The following is a 24428-nucleotide window of genomic DNA, read 5'->3' as shown; positions in this document are numbered from 1 at the left end:
GAAAATGCCAGTTGTTTACTTTGGGGTAATCAATTAGCGGCTGCGGAGAGCTTCGTGAAGGGCGAATAGGGAGCGATACAATGTCGGATTGTCCACTGTTGGGCGTGCAGTACATCTGCCAGGACAACTCTAATGGTGTAGCTAACTCTACTTTAGATGACCCTTTTGCATTCACTCCTAGAAAGCGTTATAATTACTCAAGCTCACCTAGGCAGCTTCTATTGCAGTAGTGCAACACCCCATCTTGTGACCACGGAAGAAAACACTTCAATCCAGACTGAACAGGTACTTTACAGTCATTACAGTTTTTCCAAAAAATTCCTTTCTCCCCTACCCGCGCCCCTCATATTACCCTTCGTGAGTGGAGCCAGGGTGTGCGTAGCTTCACCCTCTGCGCGCTACGAGCAGCCTCAGCTAGTTGTACGTGGCATTGCGCACGCACATTGTATTGCGTGTTGTGGAGGGCTAGTGCTACTCTGCAAGATTTACAATATGTGAAGAGACAAACCAACCAGTCGATTCTATACCATTTACCAAGTATATGTGATAATTGTAGTAAAAATTGCGAAGTGCAGCTTACCCCGCTACAGTTCACCTGAGAATTTCAAGTGCCACCAGCACGCAGTACTCGTGGTTTCATGTAAGACACTGTTGTACACATAGTATCATTTATCGTATAATTGCGTTTAGAATACTGTTACCTTTCGCGAAATAGAGAGAAAGGACGCTGTTCGTCTTGGATCTTGCAACTGAAATACGTATATTCAGTAGGTACTTTCTAAATAAAACCACTTCCTCATTTCTCCCAATACTACGTGGTCCTGGATTAGGGAAAGCAGGGTAGTCGAGGCACAGCTAGCTTAATCTTCGGGGCACAGTATATAACTGCACATATTTAGCTCAGGACACATGAATTAGTCAAAGATCGGTACTGCCATAAGTTAGGTGTGCGCCGAAGTGTACATCGCATACGAGCATCCACACCACGCATTGTGGTGCGCTGAACCGTAGCTGAATCCCAACTTGTCTGAGGGTGACAGTGTAGTAGGGAAAGTACAGCACCCTACCAGTAAGCCTGCTTGCAACACAACGCGATGGCGATCTTATACTAAATAGGTACTTACATCAAAGGGTAGAATATAAGAGCCTGCAAAGTAAATGGCTTAGTAAATGCATCCGGATCAAGAAAAGATAGGTTTGCTTTATCGGAGTTCAGCCACTTTGAGACGGTTACTACAAGATATGGTCATTTTCTGGACTACTCCACTTCTGGCGTCTGTTTGCCAGACACTATGGCAAGGCAAACATGACGATTATTTCGATAAATATGCCTCATACCGGATGCTTAGCAACTAGGACAATAATTTTACCATGGTGCTTATTAACTTGCCTCCTTTCCCCATCACTACCACAGCTGTAGTCCATTTCTGATTCAGCAAGTGCGGGGTATTTGAGTGCTCGCGGTTACCGTTTTTCATTAGTGGCCGTTCACTATTTACATAAACATATTGCTTCTTATCCCTTGTTTCTCCTTCTCTAGTGTATCGTGGCAGGATAGCAGCCCGCTTCCCACCACCAGGCCCTAGACTTACCTGGGGGCCCTCCCGCCTGTTCCAAGCACCAAAGGCATCACAATATTTTCCCGCAATTCCCCTAAAATTCCCCTACAACTCCTTTTCCCTTCTTAATTGAAGGGGTGCTTTGTTTCAGCCTTTCTCGTGGCTCAAAGACAAGCACAGGAAGAATCATTGCGCATGGAAACTCACGGGGGCCTCTGGAGGGTCCTAACGCTTTCCTGCTCCGCAGTCATTGCCCTCTCCCTCTCGGGTCAAACTTGTCACTGTTTCAAATCAGTTACTCTGACAGATCATAGTAGAGAGAGATAACGGAGCATATCTACTCCCAGAAAACAACCGGGTCGTTGCTGTGTTTCCCTCGTCCACCAACCTTAAGTGTCGTCAGTTGGAGCAGCCGAGGCCGACCCGTAGGGCCCCCTAGGGGGCCCTCAGTGCTCTCAGATCTCCACAGTAACCTGCAAAATGGGAGAAGATGGTGCAGATCCGCTCGGCGTGGGGCCTCTCACCTCTAACCAGAACCCCGAGGTGGAGAGTCTGAGTGCCCAAGTATTATTAAGACAGGCAAGTTGTTTATGCAAACGGTGACCTCTCCTTGTCCATGAAGTGAGCCCTTGAATCCGCATGAAGGCTTCGGAAGTGGTCTGTGTGGAATTTTGGGGGAGCCTGGTCTGAAGGCTCTTGGACGGCGTTAGTGCTTATAAAGCACACTCTTCGGGAAGCCCTCCACGCGTGTTACCATGTTCCTTTGCGTCAGCGCCTTTGAGTGGAGAAATCATGACTTGGTGACGCGTTTCAAAGTGCTGTGTAAGTCGTATCGGCTCCGCGTGTTTCACGCCGGCGGCATCTTGGAGTGCCTCTTTGTTCAACGAGTTTGTACCTGTCATCTTCAGGCGAAGTACTGTGTAGAGCTATCTTGGCGGACCAATCCTCAGATCCTTCAGAGCTTGATGACAGTGGCGGTTTCTCCTGTGGGGCCCCCCTGGAACGGAGGAGCTCTCTCTGCGCGCTGGGAAGGCGAGTACACCGAGTCGTTTCTTCAGCAGTTGACCCTCCGCACGGGCTCTCCTCTGGCCCCTCGTGGCCTCTGGGAGTTACTGTCAGTGGCTGTTCGAGCTGCGGAGAAGGATGCAAATACCCAAGAGAAAGCTCCCCCCTTCACCGAACATGCGAAGGCTGTTGGGGCGTTTCTGAATTTATGGAGGTGAGCCACAAAGGAGGAACTCTTCCTTTCGCCTTTAGACGATCCAGCCCGTATTTTTGATGTTGCCGCTTTCCGGCAGTCCACATTGCCGTCTACTTCGGGAAGCACTTAGTTGCGGGCCCCCTGCTTCCTAGCAGTCGAGAGCTGACAACCTCCAGCGTTGCACCCTGTTCTTCCTTGCTGCAGCGCTGCAGATCTGGAGACTCTGAAACGGCGAGCGGGGGGTTTGGCACCCTCCGAGGAGGCCTCCGAGGGGGTTCCCTCGGATCTAAAATTGTTTTTGATCGTTACGAAGGTTGTGGACGGAAAGAAGGTTCACTATCCACTCGCCCTAACGAACAAGGCAGGGGCAGCAGCAGTTTCCGCTGCTGCCCCTACATCGTCTCTCGCTACAGAAACCCCCAGGAGCAATTGCAGAGAGGCGACCTCAGTAGCGCCAACACAACAACAACAGCAACCGACACCACGTGCATTGTTGCACGTCGTGAGCCCTCGGCCTAGCCACGCCAGCACCCTCGTGCAATGGAAAGCGCGGCAGCAGCCACAGCAGCAGCAGCAAAATGTGTTTCCCGCTGCATGCGCCGCAACAAGTGACGATGCAGCAGATACCGACGACCTCCATCGGCATTTCCAGAGGCTCTGGGGCCCCCCAAAGGGGAGTTGCTGCACGCCTCTGGGGAGTGCTGAATCTCTGCATCCTCGGGGATCTCTAGAGCATCCCCTGGAAGAGGATGCCCTTGCTAAGCCAGCAGAATTGCCAGCCGCAGCAGAGCTGTGCCGGCTAAGGGCTCTTGTCGCCGAGCAGCAGGCGGCTCTGCGTGAAGCTCAGAGGCAGAGCGTAAGGCTCGTTTGTGCTCAACGCGTGCGGGAAAAAGGGGGGGTAGTTGGAGATGAGGACGATGTGCCTGCGGGGGAAGGCAAAGGGGGGAAATCTTCCGTGGGTTTCGTCTGATCCTCCTTCGTCCGTCCAATGCTGCTGAATGCATCCTATGTTAAGCCAAAGTGCTGTTGCTGCTGCAACTGCAGGCGGCATGCCGTCGGGAGCTGCAAGGCACGCTCTTCAGGCGAGACTGTGACGATCCCCAGGGTCTCATGACGCAGCTGCATACAGTGGAGGTACGCCCTTTTGTATCGCTTGTTCTGTGTTTTTTTTTGTATGAATAAAGGGGATTCGACCACGTCTGCATCCGCATCTGAGACAGGGGCACCACTGGCACTGCCTCGAGGAGGCGTAGCGGCACGGAACCCCTAGCAAAGGAATCGTTGGTTACGAGGGCTTCCTTCAGCGCCGAGTTTTGAGATCACTGTTGCTGCGGGCTTCTTTCAGGCTGAGCTTTTTATGGCAAGGCAGCGGCTGCAGACGGAGAGGCAGCTGCGGGCTAGGGAGACACAGCGGTTTCGCACGGAGATCGACAAATTGAGGAGAGTTGAGGCCTCCCTCAGGACCCGAGTCAGCAGCACCCATCCTCCACAAGCGGCCTGAATAGCTTTTACGGGGTGTCTCTGCAGCCCCTGCGCGCCCTCGCCTTTCGCGCAGTGCACGACGTGCTGCAGAGTCCAATGTGGGGGATTTGTGCGTTTGGGTAGCCTGCTGCAGGTCCGAGAGTTAGAGGCGCGGTTACGCGCTCACAGCTGTCGTCTGAGGAGGTGAGAGACTCTGGCAAAGTTCGTTTAACTGAGCTCTTCCGGATACCAGAGCACTGTTCGGGGGGCTTGCCCCTCAGGAGTGGCGCTTCAGGCGCAGCGGACTGGGATGTTTCTTTTTTGTTACGCTCTGAATAGGTCTCTCGCCTCCTCTGAAACACTTCACCCGACCGCTCCGTCCGCCTCATCCCGCTGTTCATCGCTCGATTCCAATGCGGCTAGCCGGTGCAAGGAAGCCAGAGTAGGCCTTCTTTCTGGCTACCACCCCGTGGACGGAGTCTCCAGAGGAGGGCCTCCCGCCTCTGTGGCGCGTGCCAGAGTCCGTGGATCCTTTGTGTATGCAGAGGCTCCGGATGGCAGGGGAAGGGGGGCCCCCCCCATGAGGGCCCCCCCCATATCTCCTCGGCCGGCGAGGCTGCTGCCTTGTCCACTAGCTCCAACAGGGAGGAGGGGCAGGTCGCTCTCCCCCTATCCCACCCGTCCGTTCCAGCAGTATGTCGGACCCCACATGGCTGCTCTGGAGTGCAGAGGGCTCCTCCAGCGTTTCCAGGGGTGCTGCGTTTTTCGAGGGCCTCCTAGGACAGGCACCGCTCTCTCGCACTTCCAAACTTGTCTCAATCCACATCCCTGCTACGCACTACGCACTCAGTCTCCAGCCTACAAGAGGCATGAAGGAAAGACAGCTTTCACCCTTGCGTTTGCGCCTGCTGGGGTGGTCCTTGTATGCTCAGGTCTCGTGTTTCTGGACCGCCACACCCTAGAGGCTTGGGGGAAAGCCTACAAGGGTCTGGCACACCAGGGGCTAGACCAGGGGGCCCCTCCAGGGTGTCGGCTTCCTTGATGGCATCAACTGCTTCTTCTCGAGCGCGGCAGCGGTCAGACTCGATCGGCTCTGTGTGCAGTAGCAGCCGCGGCAGTAACCACTGTGGCAGCCACAGCCCTTACTTGGCGTCTTCTTGTGGCTGCCCATCAGGGCGCCTTGGGGCCCCTTGCAAAAGCTTGGGGCCCCCTAGGCGCCCCACTACGCACCATCAGGCGCTCCGTAGCCCTCACGCTGGCTGGAGACCGCCCCCTGGGGGGGGCCCCTCCAGTCCTTGTGTTGCCGCGAAGCGGAGCGGCGCTGCCCACGCTCCTGGCGCGTAAGTCTCGTGTCTGTCCATCTGTCGGCCAGTGCTGGATGTGTGTGTCACTCCTGAAGCGAGATGAGCGCTTCAGTCCATGAGACAGGATGGCTGCTGTATCTTGCTGCCTGCATTTCCGGTGCGCAGATGTCGCCACCGAGCTGTGGCAAGGATTCCTCCGTGTTCGTCCCACCAGGCCCTCGCATCTGCCATGCCACAGAATGCGGCGGAAAGCCCTAGCTCTTGCAACAGCCATAGAGCCCCTTCTTCTACAGTACCGGAGAAGGTTGCCGTGAGGAACGCCGGGTGTGCGAGGTCGCCTGGGAACTGCAGCTTGAGAGAAAAAAGTCCATTCGCTGCTGAGGCTCGCTGTGAAGGAGAAGCGCTGCCTCCGGCCTGTGGAATTTTAGGCCCTGAAAATCAGCACCCCAACCAGCAGCTGCAAGCGAAGCGCTGCCTGCTGCAACAGCCTCAGCATTCATCGTTTGTCGTGTTATCCGCGGAGGAATATGAAAGGCTGAGGCAGCGAGGCAGCACCGAGGCGCCTCAGCAGCCGCAGCAGGCGCAACAGCAGCTGTCCAGGCATGTGCAGAGTGGAAAGGAGCTTCGAAAGAGTCCTTGTCGCTCCCCAGCTGCAAGTGTTGCCGTCGGGGAGGGCCTAATGCTGCCTGAGCCCCTCACGCTGTGCCCTCTGCAAGAACAGGCACACGGCAGTGCGCCCGTCTGGAGAGCAAGTGGCAACAAAATGGACGATCGGAAGGGGTCCTTAGCAACAGGGGTACCTCAGGAAATGAACTCGGCCCTTACTACCGCCAGTTCGCATGACACTCTCTCTGCAGAAGTTTCCCAGGGGCCAGAGGAGCCTGCACTTCCCCCTCTTGTGCACGGCTCCCGCACCAAATCCTTCACGGCCCCTCCTTTGCTGCAAGGAAATCCAGAGTGCGACGGACTCAAGCCCACTGATTGCGGAAATTCCCAGCACGACCGTGACTTTCAAGGAGAAGTTTCCGAGCAAGGAATCTCCAACGCGACTGTGGAGGTCGGAGGACGCGCACTTAAGGGAGTGGCTGGTGGCCGTGCGGTGTTTTCTGAGATCGACGAGCGTCTGACTGCCCTCCAGCGCTTCCTGCGGTCCACCCGCGAGAGTTTCCGGCTTATGGAAAATGGATTGGACAGCGGGACGCTGGGTACGTAGATGCGGGCTTGCCCGAGGAACCCTAATATCGGTTACTTCATGTGCGCACGGTTGTTGCACACACAACTAGCGCCTATGGGGGGATTCTCGCGTAATGGGCTCGGAGAGCGGCCATCAGGCTGTGAAAGGCTTTCTATGATTTTAGAGTATTTCCTCGAACCCGGCTGACGAGGGAGGGTTGTCCCTAGGTTCTTGCAGAATCCCTTGTTGCTGATCCAAAAGTCTTATAGATACTATCTAGGGAAAGACGACAGGCTCAGGTGTGGTCTGTACACCAATAAGAAGTGCTTTGTTGCCTTATGGGGGTCTGGGGCACCGTACATTGGCTTACTGGACAGCCCCACGGTCAAGTTCGGTTGCAGAACGGTGTTCTGTGAATAGCGACTTGTCGATCGCGGGCATGCAAAAAGGCAGTCTAGGGGCTCTCTGGGAAATACAACGTGCGCCTTATTTCAGATTATCACTTTTATGGACATGAGGGTGTGCGTGGGCTTTAAAGGATCCATGGGAAAGCGGGGTCGGGCGGGCAGCCTGCCTCAAAGCACTTGAGGAGACTTAAGCACCAACAATTGACAGCTGATGAGCTGTCATTTCTACAAGCTTGACACGTGCATAAAATAACGTTTTAAAGAAAAGCTGAATCCTGAAAGTGAGCGCTCTCTACTGTTTCGGGTGTTGCCTGCGGGGATGTTACTATTCGTGCTTGAGTGCTTCTTTTCCTTTCCTTCAATGCCACTGTCCAGGTAGCCGCCTCATCGCTTTTCTTGTCTCGTGCATGTTGTATTAGGCAGCGTATTCTTGCCCCCCTCTGCATGGGCGGGAAGCACAGGTCCACTGCACGTATCGGGCGCGTAGCGCACTGACCGCGTGGTCTGGCGGCCGCCGATTTTGACTGGGCTGCCAACAGATGCATTCAGGTGTATCTCGGCTTTGCGAGAAGCCGTGTGGGAGGAAGGACTTAGTAGATAGCTCCCCGAAGCGTTCATTGGATGCGTCTGTGCCATCTGGGATGAATCAATTATCTGCGGGCACTCCAAATAACTCTCGTTTGACCACGGTGCCAAGCTCGTCAGGGGATAAGTGGGAGCAGGCATCCCATTCAAGGGATCGCTTAGCTGGTGACGCCAGGAAGTGTCTTGACTGAGATCATGCATAGAAAAACCGAAGCAGGGGGAGTGTGCAGAAAGAAGGGTAGAGTCGAAAGGGAAGTGCCGAGGATGGGATGCACAGGCTTGAGCGTACGATCGATTCGTGGATGCATGCAACAGGCTTCAGGATTATCTCGGCATGTAGCTAAACACACAGAACATATTGTGTATCAGATGCCCGTGCAATGGGGAAAGTTACAGGGCTTCAGCATGCAGGTTGTAGAAGGGGATGACGGCAGTGAAATATAATGTAAGGCAAATAGGATCGTCCTTGGCAGAAACAACACACAGAAAGGAAAGGTTTTCAGTGTATCTTTAACAGGTTTTAGTGAGCTGAGGACCAAGCCAGCGCACCATTGCTGAAGGGCATAAACTGGATTGTCGGAGTGTAGGAATTCCACTCGAAAAAGCTGTGGATGAGAAACAAACGAAGTATATAAGGTTATCTCAACCAACCACCCATTATTGGGACGCCGGCAACACTTTTCGTGAGCTCCAAGGGGAATGGAAGGAACTGGGATGCCAAATGATGGCCCTAACAGCGTGGCACTAGAGAGTGCAGTGGGGGAGACATAGAGAGCCAACAAATAGAGAAGTTAGCAAAGAAAAAAGCGCTCCTGATAAGACAGGGGATGACTGGCCAAAGAGATCGAGAACAACAAAAGGTTTACAGTGCCTCACAGAGCTCCCACGGTTATCCGGAGTGATCTTGTTGCATTCGGGTGGTTCTGTGGACGCAGCTGCGAGTCCAAACGCACACTACAGAGGAATAAACAACAAAAAAAACTGGACAAACAGCTGCAGTCCAACCAGTCAATCCAAACGGCACAGGCGGGCCCCACGCCCTTGAACCGTTAGTAGACAGGGCCAAAGATTGATTGCAAAATATGTGCCAAGGGGCGAAGCAGGGGAGAGAGTTCAACTGGAAGAAAAGAAAAAAGGACAGGGACTGTCACACCGCGGTTTTTGCTAGCTTCATATGCATTTTTTTCTTCTTGATTTTTCAATCTTTGCTTTGCCTTCAGTGTCTGAGAAAAAGCGGAAAACATCACGGTTTATTTAAAGATAAGGCATATCATTACAGCGTACAAGGAAGCTGAGACAGGAGTACAAGCACACTACAGGGTGTGTGCACATCTGAAAGGATTGGCAGTCAAGCTTACAGCGAGGTATTCTCTCATATGCTGCCTGTTGGATTCGTCCCTCTCCATAAGAGTCTCCGATTGTTTCGCTATTTTAAGAACTTGGTTCTCGAGAACTTGCAGCTCATCAGACACGGCTTCTGCCTGCTTCTCTCTCTTCGATATCGTTTTGTTCAGCAGCCGCATCTTTTCCTGAAGCACTTCATTTTGCTCCTGCAGAGCATCTGCCAGCTTTTTCCTGATGGAAACCTCGCGCGTTAGCCGTTCACAAGCGTTTGCAGCACCTTTTTCCTTTTTCTGCGCTTCAAGAACCAGACGCCGCTTATCTGCTCTCTCCTCCACCAGCTCCTTGCTTACTCCTTCCAACCGTACATCCTTTTCTTTCAAGCACTGCTCTAAATTTTCATTTTTTTCTTCGCGACTATGTAGTTCTTTCATCAATTCCTGTATGGCTGCTTCTTCCGCCTGCTGTCGGATTCTCTCTGCTTCTGCCACCTCGCGCTGTTTTGCTTCTGCCTCTCCTGCATCTGCCAGCACTCCTGCAACGCCGTTATGGAGCCTTGCAACATTTGTGGTGATGCTTTGGAGCTGATCTATGGGGGGCAGAGTCAAAGTGTAGAAGTGCGGGTGCGTCATCATGTACTGCCGGCCTATGGTGTAGAAGACCTCAAGGGGCACAGGAAGAGGGGTGGCACCGTCCGTCAAAAAAGACACCATCTGCTTCAAAGATGATATCTCAGAGTGACAGCATCTAGGACAAGCGCAAGCACCAGCAAAGGAGTTTGCAGAATGCATTTGGAGTCCACCGATTTCTACAGGCGTCCTCCCCGGGCGGAGTGCAGCAACAGTACAACTTCTACTATTTTCCCTCGGCACTACACAAACACAAAAACTACACTGCATGCGCGCCTCTGAGTGTTGCAAAAACAGGAATTAAACGCACTTGATTTCATCCAGAAGGCGCTGCTGTGCATCTGAAGGCAGACGCAGACACAATCACAACGGGCACACAGGAGCTAACAGGGTTAAGTTCCATAAATGGATTGTGCAACACCAGCTAACCGCCAGAAAGCTTTGGGATAGCGATGTACACTTTGGGAAAAAGTGCGGAGTGCCACAGGCAAACGGAGACGATTGGACACTAAACGCTACACTGCACCCGAATCATTCCCCGGTTGGCACATTTAATCTGATTGAACATTGCAAACTCAACGCATGCTAAGCGTCACTCATCAATGAGTGTACCAAGATTGCCTGCAGCGGGCAAGGCCTGAGTTGAAGGTCTTGGAGGGGTTTTGGGAGGAGAGCCTGACACAGGGACCAACTCAACGGACAGGAGAACAGCCCTAAAACTCTCGCCCTAACACATTAGCAAAGTAGAGCAAAGAAGAGCTGTAATCACGTATTGTGGCGATAAGGTAACCAAACAGCCACAGAGGGAGGAATGGAAGCCGTGCAGCATGTTATTTTTTTCTTCTAGCACCCCAACACAGCCTTATTCCTTCCTCTACGCGAATGCGAGCGTGTATCGAAAGAGTAGCGAAGAGATCCGGCGCAGAAAAACTGCACACGAAAAGAAAAGCGGAGTGAAGGAGGCTACAGCAGCATTAAGCTGCTTCGTTTTCCCTACGCTGAGTGCTTCGGATGTCCACGGGTCTGAACTTCGGTGAGAAACTCTGCTTTTCCTTTTGCCGAAGTCCATCTTTACCTTTGGGCTGATCTCTCTGACGGTGCTGGCCTAAAGAGGAAGCCACAGAATGTGGGCCAAAAGGCGACTGATTTTCAACACGTCCCTCCCCAACAGGCGTGGTGATGCAAAACAAGAAATTCCATGCTCTGTATGTTTTGGCTTGAGCTGTAAGCATCTAGTGGTAAGAATCGAAATGCACATAGAATCTAGATCTCCTTAATGCGAAATAATCACGAAAACTCAACATTGTTTTTTGAAATTGCAGGCACGCAGTAGGTTGCTGGTTCTTGTGCACACTTCTTTTGACACACATTTTTGCATACTGATGCTCCTCAAACATAATCTGCCACAACGAACTAGGAGAAAATCAAAAGTCATTGAAGAGCTCACGGATTGGTGATGTCTCCATTTCCGTCTTGTCTCTTCCGTCTTTCTTCCGTTTACTTGAATCGAAAGGAAATATAGCGATAAAAAGCACTACCTGTGGTCTTATCCAGCCAGATTTAAATTTTTTTGCTCCATTAGTTTCAAGACTGAGTTCGACAGAAACGAAATCACAAGGCAAACGAAGAGAGGAATCACATCGATTGACCCCAGCGGCGTTCCTCGATACCATTAAAAGACTCGAAATAGGGACGCGTCTCCTATGCTGTGACATTCCTTACTTTAGTATCTAGCAGTTGAAGTTACTTGCAAGTCTACGAAAGCATCTACGCGTTTTTCAACGGTGTCCCCATTCATGCACTCCACAAAATTCTGCTGCCTTCCGCGACTCGCTACATCTCAGCTGGGTTCTGTCAGGCTTACCTCCATCGTCCCTATTTATAATCCTGAGAAACTTTCTGAATTTGGCTAGGTTCAAAACCCATCAGTGCGTGCAGGCAGCGGAAACTAGCCCTGAAGCATCAGCCCGGATGACCAATGGACATTGTGAGAAGCACCGGCATAGAAGGCTTCTGATGCAAAACGCGGTTGTTAGATATTAAAACTAAGACCTCTTGGCTCCCTGGAATCTTCTTTCTCGTAATCGGTTGTACACCAGGAAAGAGCGCGTGTGCGCATCGGACTGGCATTCTTCCTGTTATGCTGTAGACAGCGCACCGACTCTTCGCCAATAATTTCAGTAAGGAAAGAAGGTCTTGAAATATCCCTTTATATACCAGTGTGTTACTAGAAGATCGATCAAAATTGTTTTCATTACAGCTTTTCCTAAAGTTTTTTTTGTCGTCTTCTCGCATTCAAGGTACAAGGTACAGGTCGCTAGTTGTGTGGGGACAGTAGACCGCGCATACAAGCCCAAACAATTCTGCATAAATGACTAAACTGCGCGTAGAATGGGTGTTATACCCTTTTAAAATAAACGAACTGTGGGTAAATACTCAAACACCGGGCGGCCCGTACCACTGTTGGGGGAAGTGCTATGGGCTAACCTATACAGACACTCTCTCCTACACTAATGTATGTATATACCCACATATATATAATGAGAATTAACGAACAATTGGTTATGTGGTTTTTTCGTGACCCCATTTGCTTTGTGTAAAGTAGTGTTCGCTCAGTGAAACAAGGCGCAATGTTGTGTGCATCTGCGCAACCTACAAAAAGGGGCAGCTGTCTGTGAATGCACGGCAAGCATAGGAAGGGCAGCTGAGCGTTCCCAATTTGTGCCCCTTCGTTCATGTCTAAAGATCTGGAGCGTGTGGGCAGGGAAAGGAGGTAGCGGTTTTGGAAGTACCCCCTACAACTTTCTATTAAGCTTGGATTGAGTCCGGATTCACGCGTCTCCCTACGGAGACCTTCAAGAAGCGTTACGTTGCGCGCGTTCGCTTTCCGATAGGTTTGGCTTGGTGTCAGCTCGCGAGAAGTAAATGTGTGACTTCTATCGACATGATGCATACCGTATCCGCGAGCATCGCTTCTCCCTAAAATGGATATCCATATCCTTTTGCGTGGGAAACGATTTAATCTGCACCTCGGCACATTGTACTATGCTCATGCTCCACTTCAGGTCACTATACGGACATACTGAACGTAGAACTCATACAGACCTTATGAAAGGTTATTGAGTGTTTCACAAAAGCGTTTGTACCGTCACCTTCCAGCGCACCTCAGAGCTCTCGACGTAAGGAGAGAGGGATAATGGTTAGAGCGCGCGTAGCTGCGCCCTCTACGCCCTCTGAGGGTATACATGTCGCTGCACATAGCCTCTAGTGCTCACAGACCAAGCAGCACATCTTGTTCTCTAGAGCATCAATCCTTCGCACTAGATTAGATGTACGCACAGAAAAGCCCTTTGGGCTACTCTTTACTAATACTTATTAAACATAATTGCTGTGGTGTAAATAAATTAAAAGGTGAAGTTTAGCCAGCTACATCTCCATTTAAAAGCCTATACCCTCGTATTGCATAGCTGCCCGCCAACTCCAAATGTATGCAGGACAGCCGAAAAGGTCCCCCATTCTCGCCCCAGGAATGCAACAACGCGGGAAACAATGCGAATAAAACCGCATGGTGTGCCTTCTACGAATAGATGAAAGAGAAGAGAAGAAAGGTGATCACATTATACAACAACGAATGCGGCGTCAAGCCAACAAAACAGAGCAGCACGATGGCCCGCTATCGTCTCAGCGCTGAACTGTGCGAGCCTCTTGCTATAGATTAACAGAGCACAAGTAAAGTGTGTACAGGATATTAAATTACAAACTTATTCAGTGGCTCCTCCGCACCTCGCACAGCAACTTATGTAATACGATATTTGCATGCAGCATATCCATTTGAGAGCAGCGAAAGATAGGAGAGCAAGAACGTAGGGACAACATAGCTAACAGTACGTGCGCATGCATCTAATTGTAGAAAACACAAAGAGGAATAAATGGGAACGTTTCTAGCAACACCTCTTTGTGAAGCTAACTAATTCAGGCAGCACATGCGTTGGGGAGGGAAAACAACCAAGGAACGAGCGGATCCTCGTCCACGGCCACTAGCGCTGTACGCCAAACTAAGCGGCAAATTCGTTTGCAAACAGGCAAGCCCGCAACGTGTCCTCTGTCAACCACTGCGCCTGATGATTCCCACTCCAATCCACTTGAAACCACCATGCAGGTCTGTCCTGAGCATTTCTTATTCTTAAAACCGAGGGTCTCTAAAGCTCCCTGCGGAGCTTCCAACTCCACACGTGCTATTTGCTAGCGAAGCAAGTTTCATGAATAATTTAGGAAGCTTTGAAACCTTTTAGGGAGTCAGGATTGATTTTTTGGCACCTTCTACTTTTGTGGAAATCGATAAAGAAAGAGCATAGATTCATACGACTCGCAGATAAGCCTAGCCAGCTGGCTGCAAACTACTCCGTCTGGTCACTTTCTGGCACACCTCGTACCACCTAGCCATCCACCAGACAGAACCTCCACGCCCGATATACTCAACTTGCCGAAGCGTAATATAGCGACATAATCGTCTCTCAAGAGGTTTGTGCGAGCACTCGCGTACACTAGCCTGCTGTTCTCGGAATTACTCGACTGCTGAAGTTGGTGTGTGACCCCAGACCAGGTCCAGGCCCAAATAGCAGAGGACTCCTCAGTGCATACCAGGAGTGTGGGGGAGCGTTTAGACGAATAATCCGTTATATTCTTAATTCACTGAGCGCACGGAAGAAAATCAAGCCAATTAATCTCGTGAGCAATGAGTAACTAATGTCGCAGAAGACTTCGGCTGGTGCACTCTGTCTGTAGTCTCTCCCTCAGGGTGGTGCGCAGGAGTCAAATTATGGTCAATGCGTAGTCAGGTTATAAAGCCACTCCAAAACGTAATAAAGTATCCGGATCCCTATACGTAATGATGCTCTTGGGGAGTCCATGAAGCTTCCAGTCACGATTTATGAATGATTAAATGACTTCTTGAGCCGTGCCAGACCTGAAGCAGGGGACAAAAGATATATTAAATTAGTCTATTCAAAGCAACGTATTCGCTGTGCTGACCCTCGATATTCGGCAGCCTAATGATGATGTAAATTGTCAGCTTAGTCCAAATTTTCAAGGAACTGCAACGTTTTGTAAGTGGCCAGGTGTAGGCGAATTCCGCGAGTTTTCCTGCTGACAACATGAGCACGACAGTGAACACTCTTCTGCCCGCGGTATGCATCCCAAGTTAGCAAGAAACGAGCACGGCATTCTCACTGCGGCGTGGATCCCACAGTGGCTCGAAATAACATGATCTTGTGCATTGCGCAAAACGGCACGCGGAACTAAGTCGGAGTGCATGACAGAGTCCCCGCTTTGTTTTGATTACCATCAAGTTATCCTCTACTTAAACAAGCCATGGAGCACCTCTAGAGCCATCGAAGCTCCGAAAATTCTCCATGCAATTCAATAACAGCTGCTTGTCCGTCCGGATAGTAAATGGGTGTCCAGATAGATAGCGCCGGCAATTTTCACACGCCACCACCCCGCATAGAGCTTTTATCCACTGCTAGCCACTGCTCGAATTCGAAGGAACAAAAGAACAAAAATTAGTTATTCGACACTTGATGAGCCCGTCGCCTGTTAGGAGATAATAAACCCCCTTCCTCCCCCGCCGACGAGTGATGCCCAAAAGGGCTTGTTGATCTTAGAACTGTGTCTTTTGAACAAATCCTCCGCCTGCCGCTCAATATGCTTTTCATGCTGAAGGGACTTCCAATATTTTGAAACAAAGATTGAGGCTGACCTGGGTGTTAGCTCACAAAAACGCGGTGGACGACCAGCAGATGGCCAACCTGCCGAAAGCTCGTCTTTGTCATTCTACAGCACATCGGCGAGCTGCTCCTGAGTATTTTCCCAACCCTACTGTTCCTTAGCTAAATCATAGTATAAATATTTTTTAAAAACTGGTTTGAAAGCCAGGAAAACGGATCGTATGCTCGGAACCATGTACTCCTACAGTTGAGCCGCGAGTTGCTTCTTTGGAGCGCTTCCTAGTACACTATTCTCCAAAACGCGTAGCTCTGGCTTCATGGGCGCCTTTCATTGGCTTACCCATAGTATAAATAGAATAACGTTATGTTGCACGGGACAACGGTAAAAGTAGCTGACCACACTGATGGGATGCAGTTTTACTACAACGTAGCAACTAACAAGCGTAACCTTGCCAATCCATGTGTTCTGCCGCCCTGTAAAGAGCTTGAATCTAACGAGCTACGCCAATGGATGGACAGAATAATGCATTGCTGAGTCGTCTCCTCAATTAAAGTTCCATTTGACAATTAATGCCGACTTACGAAAACAATCGTATATCAAGAATTCGCAGTTGTCCCAGCTAACCCTTGACGGGCCCCCAGCTGCATCGTTTTTCTCTGTAGCCCCCTTCGCTGATCCACAGCCCGCGTATGGAGCTTGCCTTTTTCCTAATGCCTTTTTCTTTTTGCCAAATGGCCTGCATCCGTTAGTCCCTGTGGTGTTGCTGAAGTTCCTTGGCTTTTGGCATGAATTTTCAGTTCTTGATCACATGGCCCTTCTACTGCTTTAGAGCCAGGTGATCCGTTGAGTGCATGCCTTGGGCAGCTTAGGAGAGCAGGCTGCTTTGGCTTTCTTCTGTCGCCCCGCGCTAGACTGTAAGCCAGGGCCAGCTCCCACACCCTGAATATCCACAGGCTATACATCCTGACATTAAACTTCCCTTTCAACAAAAGCCTAGGAGGTGCACTCATTTTTCCCGCAGACCTCAAGTTGATCATCTTTTGTAAAGCATTACTGGTCGGCAACCCGCTGAGCCGCTGCTCATCTTGCAACCACCTGACGTGACCCTTCGCGTAGACCTGAGGTCTATCACTGACAAGGCAGCTACTCGCTTACATTGTGACTTTTGCAATCCAGAGTTTCATATCCTTCAATATACTGACATTCATTGTTGGCTCTGCTTCAGCCCTCTTACTTCTCCAAATGCTTGCCGTTGAGCTGATCTCGGCGTGGATCAGTGAGTCAGAGCCCGCATAAAGCACCAAATTGTAAACATACCTTTATCAAGACGAGTAGCTCGACACTAATAAAGCCACGAATGAAGTGCATCTCCCTATAGTAATAATGCCGCTTAAAGCACTGGTCTATTTTATCTTAGTATAAAAAGCTGGGCACAATTTCAAATGGCTGATGACTCTTCGAGTACTTACCTATCCTGACGGCCGTCATACCTTTGTTAATGGCACAACCTTATCTTGGTATCCATAGAGATTTTGTTGTCTTTTATTACATTTCTACCAGCGGCAGAGCTGCGGCATTCTCATCAGTGTGCATGCCGGCCCCATTTGTCCCAGCAGGCGTTGTGCCACCGTCAACTTCTACCTTCAAAAGCTTCTTCTAGCCCATTTTCACGGAATATAATATAATGTGGCTATTAAATACCTTGAGCGAGACCGGACAGCTATTGTTGTTAAAACAAGCTGACATCCTACTGCATCCACAGCAACTGGATGAGCAGGTAAGGGCGGCTTCGAACCATGCGATGCTATCAACTGTAACGTTCCGCCTAATGTCGGTATGAGGAGACATTTTTGGCTTAATGAAACCTGTATAAAAATATATTTAGCGCTTGAGAAAAGCACAGCTACACTCCTTTGCTGCGCTCTCTAAGCATTCCAAATATTCACATAAAGCTGCACATTCCTTCGGGCGAACACCACATCAAACCCAGCATCTCCTGGCGTCAAGCTACCGCACCCCTGGAAAAACTAAGAAATACGGGTAGACAAACCAAATCCAAATCTTTACTAATAATCAATTAAATAATACATAACGCCTTGGAAAATGTCTAAGCGTAGGTTAGCCCGCTATAGCGTTCCCCACAGCTCGGCGCCTAGCCCCTAGGGGAAAGCCTGCTTTGGTAATTGACACCCTTCGGAACAAGTAATATCAGATAGCGTGCTTTATGTGTGAAGTAGTAATTTGCGTAGATTTTAAGCAGCGCCAGGGGCCCGTAGCCCGAGAACAATGAGTGGTGGGGCGAGAGGACACGGGTACACCAGGAAGGCCTGCTCCTGTGGGGAGGAACAGGACGCACTGTTAACTAATCTAGCCAAGAAACCCTAAATTAGTTTTATCCTGGCTCTGAAAGAAAGTAGGGGAACCGGGGAAAGCGCACTGGCGGAAAGGACTGTTCCCCGAGAGTGATGACGCCTCCTGAGGCTTGGCAAAAGGCACGTTATATTACTACGAGCTTAAGCCTGTCGGTAAAAAGGCTGAATTTGAACAATGTACGAGGTCCTATGGTTTGCTTTTAAAAGGGGTTCGTTCTACTGTACTGCCTCTACAGAGAAAAAGACCCGACAACAGACAACATCTCCCCACACAGATCTGCACTCTTCGCACTCCAAGCCCTCCAATTGTTCTGCACCAGGCCCCTCCTATCCCACTTCATTTTCTTCGCCTATTGTTTATTTGATAACCAGGTATGACGTTTTGACAATTTCTTTTTGCCCAATTAGTGCTCGTGCGTTTCTTTGTCAGGATGAGGCTTAGCTTTGGTGCTGTGGCCGTTCTGGGTGCATTCCAGTGCATCTCCATCGGGCTCGCCGCAGATTTGCCTTTTCCCGCCGATATAGCTCTTAAGAAGGCGGTAGGGACGGCGGTTGCAACTCCTTTGCAAGAGGCTTTGAAAGATCTTTACGCATACCTCGTTCACGACAAGGGCAGCAGGGCCGTGCGCCGTTTCCGCTACTCGGTAAGAACAAGAGGTGCATCCGTGTTCTTTCCTGCCCGTTTGAGTTCTCCCCCCTTAAACAGTCTTCATTTTGCTTTGCGTCGCTTCTGATATGTTTGATTCTCAGCTTGCCGGTGTTAAACATGGCGACGTTTTAAAGCTCTCGCAATTTATCATGGGTAAGATCAGGACGGAGATTTTCGATGGTCGCGTCAACGAGAAGACATGGGATATGCTGACCATGGAGCTCTACTTTGCTCTACTAGATTGGTGGATGAAAACTCCGGAGCACCCCAAGGATGCAGCCGACATTGGTGTGTGGCACGCACTCGTTGGCCTCTACAAGGATGTAGTCGCTCCAGCCCTCCGCGGCAGCAGCCGCATTGCTTCCTTCAACGAACTCCTCTTGGATCCCGAGCTAGCTGACGTGAAAAAATGGGTCGGTCAGTGGAAGGGCACACCGCCTCCCCAAATTCCACATGAAAAGCCAATGATAGAAGAAGCCAACGACGGCTCGCGCTAAATTCACAAAGGGGTTTCAAGATAATGACAGTTTCCGGGACCATCCCTAGCGCTTAGCTGATTGCGAAGCAGCTCTGTTTTGGGGGCTGATGATGCTCGAAATATTCTGCAACTCCGGTATTAGATATGGGCGCATCTCTTCCTTATACCGGAGATTTTTCTACATGGAATGCGCCCCCCAGCAACAGAAGCCATATAATTCGTCCCGATGCCGAGTTACACAATTTCGTGAATTGTACCTGGGGCCCTGAGTGTCTTTCGCCAGGGTGGAATAAGGTGGACACCAGACGCAGCTGTTCAGTGCTCCGAAAGGTTGGTGCCTAGCATAAAAGCGGCAACAAAGTGATTTGGTGCTCTTATGTGGCATACGAAGCAGCTGAGCTGCGACAGCCTTAAAAACAGATGCAATGTTGATACAGGGGCTTAGGAGGGGTGCGCCTAGTAAGGTTTATGGTAGTACTAATCTGGGGTAGGCGAATTCGGTAGAAGCTGATCTGCAGTGGGGCCTCTATGGTGAGTGATTTTAGGGCCAGGACGAGTGCTTTGACTAGTGTGAGATGTCATTTGTTACGGCGGGGCCAGATGTCTAGTAGAAGTACGAAGGCGGGAAGCATTCGACTTTCAGTATGCAGTTATTGCGGATCACTTCCGATTTTCTGAACCTAGCATAGCTGAGTAATATGCTGTTGTCCTCAGGGAGAGCGCAGTAGTTTTCGTTCGTGTAGCTGGGGCTAAATTCGCTTCTCGCGAGGCAGCAGGCCCAATCCATACGTTGAACGTGCTGAACATTGTAAATGCTCCTGTATTCGTAGTTACTGAACATATAAAGTAACGAGTAAATGTTGCTTGTCCCTCGGTTGGTGTAGCGGACCACTGTGCTCCCGCCCCAGTGGGCAGCAGCAGTCTGTCACCGCCACACTTGCAAAGTTGGCTCCTCTCCATGTCAGAGTGGTATCATTGTATTTTTCGAGTAGCTTATATTCTATCAGGCTCAAATTCAGGCAGTAGCACTGCTAACCATCTGGTTCTCAGCTACCCGCGGCCTGCTGGTGTGCTCATCTGCCCACGACGGCGCTATTGGCCACTGTGTTGTGTGAATTTTACCACTACTCGTATCAGTGGGGAAACCCTAGCGATTCTTCGATTAATAGGCTGATCTTGTACCTACTGACACCCTTATGTGAGTCAAACGGAATTCGCAATGCATCGGCTCCAGGCGGTAACTCGCCAAGTTTCTCAAGCGCCGAAGTAAGCAGTCAGAAACTGCTTCCTCCATAGAATACATACTAATGGTATGCCCAATTATACTAGTGTAGCCCGGAGATAGAAGTGCTCGTTATTCCATCGCTGCGCGCTATTTTCACTGTCGCCCTGTCTGTCTGATTGATTTCTCCTGCAGCGCTGCACCCGATGATGTGGTCATTTGCTGCGCTATCCGCACACCCCTCACGAAGGCAAAACGCGGAGGTGTTTTCACATTTCCCTAGTGTCTTTACCGACTATCGGTACTTTTGCAATACTTCATTTCGCAAAAACTGTTGGGAGGCCTGAGGCAGCACCTGTTGCGCTTCGTCTCCAACGGAAGCACGAACTGTTCAGCTTCTAAATGCTCACAGTCTTGCATTTCTGGCGTGCTTGCTCACAGGGTTGAAGGATGAATTCCCGGAATCGCTCCTCGGCACCCTATTCGCGGCAATGATCCGCAAAACGAACATCGATCCGCAGGTGATTGAAGACGTGTGCATTGGTGAGCTAATTTTGCGATTTTTGACCTGCTTTATGTTGATTCCACCTACATTTGGCTCCAATAACAAAGCCTGCCGAGAAGGATTCTTGGGAGTTTCTGATTTGTTCTGCTTCTGCTACCGTCTCTTTGTGGTCGTTATAGGAAATGTCCTTCAGCCCGGCGCAGGGGCGCTTGGGGCTCGCATTGCTACTTTTCTGGGCGGACTATCTCGCACCACGTCTGTGCACACAGTCAATCGACAATGTAGCAGCGGGCTTCAAGCAGTGGCTGCAATTGCAGGTACTTCGAGATGTCTGGCTTATGACGAGGGTCACTATTATTGATTTCATATCTAGAGGTACACGGTTGCCGTCGATCGGAAGAGCTCAAAAAGCGGGGTACATGAGACTATCGAGTTTGGGACTGTCTTTGTTTGTTAGGGTCAATAACAGCAGGAAATATTGATATTGGCATCGCGGGGGGTGTCGAGTCCATGACACACTTCGACATGACCTCTGTGCTGAACCCCGAAAAAATTTCGGAGAAGGTTTTCCAAGAAGAACAAGCGCGTAATTGTTTGCTGCCGATGGGCGTAACTTCAGACGTACGGTATCGTTTATCCACTTCGCGCGGGCCCTATCTGTGCAGCAAGCTGTGTTGGGGCTGCTGTATGGCCACTGAATATACAATACAACTTACATATTCTGAATAGAGCCTACGGACTGCGCAGATACTTGCGAAGCGGTTTGGCATCACGAGGGCGGAACAGGACACAATTGCATTTGAGTCACACGCCAAAGCATGGGCTGCGCAAACAAGCAGCAGATTTCGAGAAGAGATTGTACCAGTTACTGTTAAGGTGCTCTCTCACATACAGTGCCTGCCTTCTGCTGCTTGTCCCTGCCGACAACGCGGGGAGCGCCAGAAATGCCAGGTCCCCGACCGATTTCAGACCAATGAGATAGGTTTCCCTGCGTCCGTTTCGCTCTGTATAGGTAAGGGATGCGCAAGGCAACGAGACAATCCTCACAGTTGACAAGGACGACGGTATTCGGAAAGGAACTAGCATGGATGCACTCCAACGGCTAAGACCTGTGTTTGATAAGCAGGGAACGACTACAGCAGGTAAGCCAGACTGCCTCCTAATTCAATGAGGGAGTTAAACAGATTTTAGTGGGAGCGATTGGACAGCTAACTGCATTACTAATCACAAAAAACGAGAATTTGCCTAGTGAGCAAATCAAACGAACTCTAAATCATCATGTGTGCGAGGGGGCGTTCACCATACAGGAAATAGCAGCCAAGTGACAGATGGCGCAGCCCTCGTCCTTTTGGCTCGGCGTTCCGCTGCAATTCGTCTAAAACTTCCGATTCTGGCGCGTTTCGTTTCCTTTGCTGTCGCTGGTGTTGACCCGGAGATCATGGGGATTGGGCCAGCTGTTGCTATTCCCAAGGCACTTGGTAAGGTCTTCCTGTGCTAATGCTCATGCTTATATTAGCACTGAATGACATATATATACGCGTGAACTTTGTTTTGTCCTTTTGTGGCGGCGCCCTACAGAGAAAGCTGGACTACGCATGGATGACATTTCCGTTTTCGAGTTGAACGAAGCCTTTGCCTCTCAAGTCGCATATTGCATCAAGAAGTTGGGAGTGCCAAAGGAGAAGCTAAATCCAAATGGTGAATCTCAGATTTGATTGTCTTGTTGCTTTCTTTAGACCCGCACCTAAGAATGGGAAGTTATGAGGCATTCTGCTTCTTAATGTTGAATGCAGCTTCTTGCGTTTAATGCGGCAAACACCGAATGGTTAATTGTGCATGGCATTTTGTAATAGGTACACAGAGGCGTATCACTTTTTATTGGTTGTCTGGTTGCATCTTTAGGAGGGGCAATTGCCCTAGGCCATCCTCTAGGATGCACTGGCGCTCGGCAGATCGCAACTTTACTACCAGAGCTTCGCCGGAAGAAAGCGCGTTTCGGTGTAGTGTCGATGTGCATTGGCACAGGCATGGGCGCGGCGGCTGTAATAGAGAATCTGGCCCAATGAGATATGACTGACATACCCAGCAAAGCAGTTCCGCGCTGGAGAGTCTATCTCTGGCCCCTATGCACAATTCACCATAGCTTTGGTGAGAAAGGAATATGTGAGAGTATTCAAATATTCGTGGTAATATATCTTTTCAGCGAAGCAGCTCGTGAATCACCAGTGATGTTGAGGCTAAGCACTGGGCCATGTGGGCTGCAGTTCGCAGCCTCTCGTGTCTAAGCTCGGATAACCATAGAATATCCTATGCAGAACTGGATCCTCAACGCCTCTAGTCAATACACAATCAGTCCGTTTATTTCAACTGGTACTGTCTCGTGAAATGTAGTTATGGTAAGGTGTTTCACCTGCTTCAAGGGTCTCCCCTAGAAACCTTGTTGGGTTATCCTTGTGTGCTACGCTGCGCTCTATTCACAATTCATTCAAGGAGGGGTGTGTACAGGACCCAACAAAAAGTGTCCCGTCCTGACCCTCAATGTAGTAAGGTCTTTATTCCCATGCTTGATACAACCCATAAATTGTAATCCAGTTTGTACAAGCGGAAAATACCCAGTGAAACCAAATAAGAGGTTAATTACGCTTGATGCCATACACGTGCGTCTCCATTATACAGAGCAGTCTAGAGGGTTTAGATTGATCGAAGGAATCGGCAAGATATTGGGCCACTAAGAATTGCGTAGCCATGTGTAGGCATAGGTCAAGAAAGAGCAACTTAGTGGCCCCATCTTTGGTTCGCATATTGTCCTTCTGTACCCATCTGCCAACTAGTTGATGTATTGTCGATCTGTTCATAATCAGTCCAATTATTTGAATGCATTGACGTGACAATCGCAACAATGGCACGATTTGCATAGAGGATACTACTGGATGCGGCCGTTAAATGATCATGCACATGTTGAAGTCCGCATAGGTGGAATTACTTCCATCGTGAGCTCCCTCAAAGATCCTGGTACCTTCTCAGTGTTTCTCTCACCATAGAGGAGAATGCAATACCCGAAATCACGCAGAAGGGCGCACCACCCACCGCACTGCCTACGTGCATCGCATCAACGAGCTTCCACATATGCTGCGAGAAGGTAGGGCTAACGCCAACAATTTGTTCCCGGGTACGTTTCATATGTCGACTAGCTTGCTTAGTTGCTTTTCCCCCTCAGTGATTCATAACGAGAGAGTGAAGGGGTAGGGTGGTTCGCCAGTTCCAAATCCTGCATGCAGCAAAACATAGCAGCTCGACAAAGCTAGAGCCAAGCAAAGCATATTCCACAGCTATCTCCCCAGGACTTTACGGCTTCTGTGAGTTGCCTTTTCATTACTCGGTCACTAGACCAACTTGCCCGAGTAGGACCGGCCTTGGTCCGTGTAGTCCCGCTAATTCTCTGTCAATGCTGACTTGTTTCTCGAATATAGAAAAGCAAATCGAGCGCGGGGAATAATGCCCGACCTGCACCCGCCATCCACAGTTATTACTTGGGTATAAGGCTGTCGTTCGGGGTCTGTGGGCGTCACAAGTTACACGTCAGACTTACTGAACGGTGGTAAAGTCCGTGATCTAAGCTACTGGTGAGACTCTGCAAAGTATCCGATTGAACTCTTATTTCTTATAGGCTCAAAACTCTAGATTGGTACTCCCAAAGCTTCTTTTACTGTCACGGGAAACAGTGCACTAGGGAAGACTCTATCATACTGGTTACATTCAAATAAGAATTAGTCGAGAATTGACTGATTTGCTACTTTACCCCAGTATGGTGCTG

At 50.0% G+C, this 24428-nt stretch overlaps 3 protein-coding genes across 3 annotated transcripts; 2 read left to right on the top strand and 1 right to left on the bottom strand.

Annotated features, from left to right (window-relative positions):
- Window positions 1-2039: 2039 nt before the first annotated feature.
- On the top strand, window positions 2040-6906 carry LOC34617667 (coiled-coil domain-containing protein 61). The gene is made up of 12 exons (XM_026337720.1): window positions 2040-2138; window positions 2468-2778; window positions 2965-3266; window positions 3492-3616; window positions 3805-3894; window positions 4106-4228; window positions 4376-4425; window positions 4561-4758; window positions 5184-5338; window positions 5705-6074; window positions 6339-6730; window positions 6884-6906. Exons 1-12 carry the CDS (start codon window positions 2040-2042, stop codon window positions 6904-6906), a joined length of 2238 nt encoding a protein of 745 aa, XP_026193505.1.
- Window positions 6907-9004: 2098 nt separating this feature from the next.
- Window positions 9005-11376, bottom strand: LOC34617668. Its single transcript, XM_026337719.1, has 4 exons — window positions 11200-11376; window positions 10629-10766; window positions 10274-10388; window positions 9005-9939 (listed from the first exon to the last, which is right to left on the bottom strand). The coding sequence occupies exons 1-4, from the start codon at window positions 11374-11376 to the stop codon at window positions 9005-9007; spliced, it is 1365 nt and encodes a 454-aa protein (XP_026193504.1).
- A 6815-nt stretch (window positions 11377-18191) lies between these two features.
- On the top strand, window positions 18192-22680 carry LOC34617670 (3-ketoacyl-CoA thiolase, peroxisomal). The gene is made up of 12 exons (XM_026337717.1): window positions 18192-18404; window positions 18511-18899; window positions 20091-20153; window positions 20305-20372; window positions 20551-20652; window positions 20794-20931; window positions 21072-21235; window positions 21362-21490; window positions 21627-21756; window positions 21922-22092; window positions 22193-22312; window positions 22517-22680. The coding sequence occupies exons 1-12, from the start codon at window positions 18192-18194 to the stop codon at window positions 22678-22680; spliced, it is 1851 nt and encodes a 616-aa protein (XP_026193502.1).
- Window positions 22681-24428: the final 1748 nt, after the last annotated feature.

Source organism: Cyclospora cayetanensis, unplaced genomic scaffold (genome assembly GCF_002999335.1).
Source record: "Cyclospora cayetanensis isolate NF1_C8 unplaced genomic scaffold, CcayRef3 CcayRef3_contig_2, whole genome shotgun sequence".
NCBI classification, from domain to species: Eukaryota; Apicomplexa; class Conoidasida; order Eucoccidiorida; family Eimeriidae; genus Cyclospora; species Cyclospora cayetanensis.
This window is presented reverse-complemented; position numbering and strand designations above follow the sequence as displayed.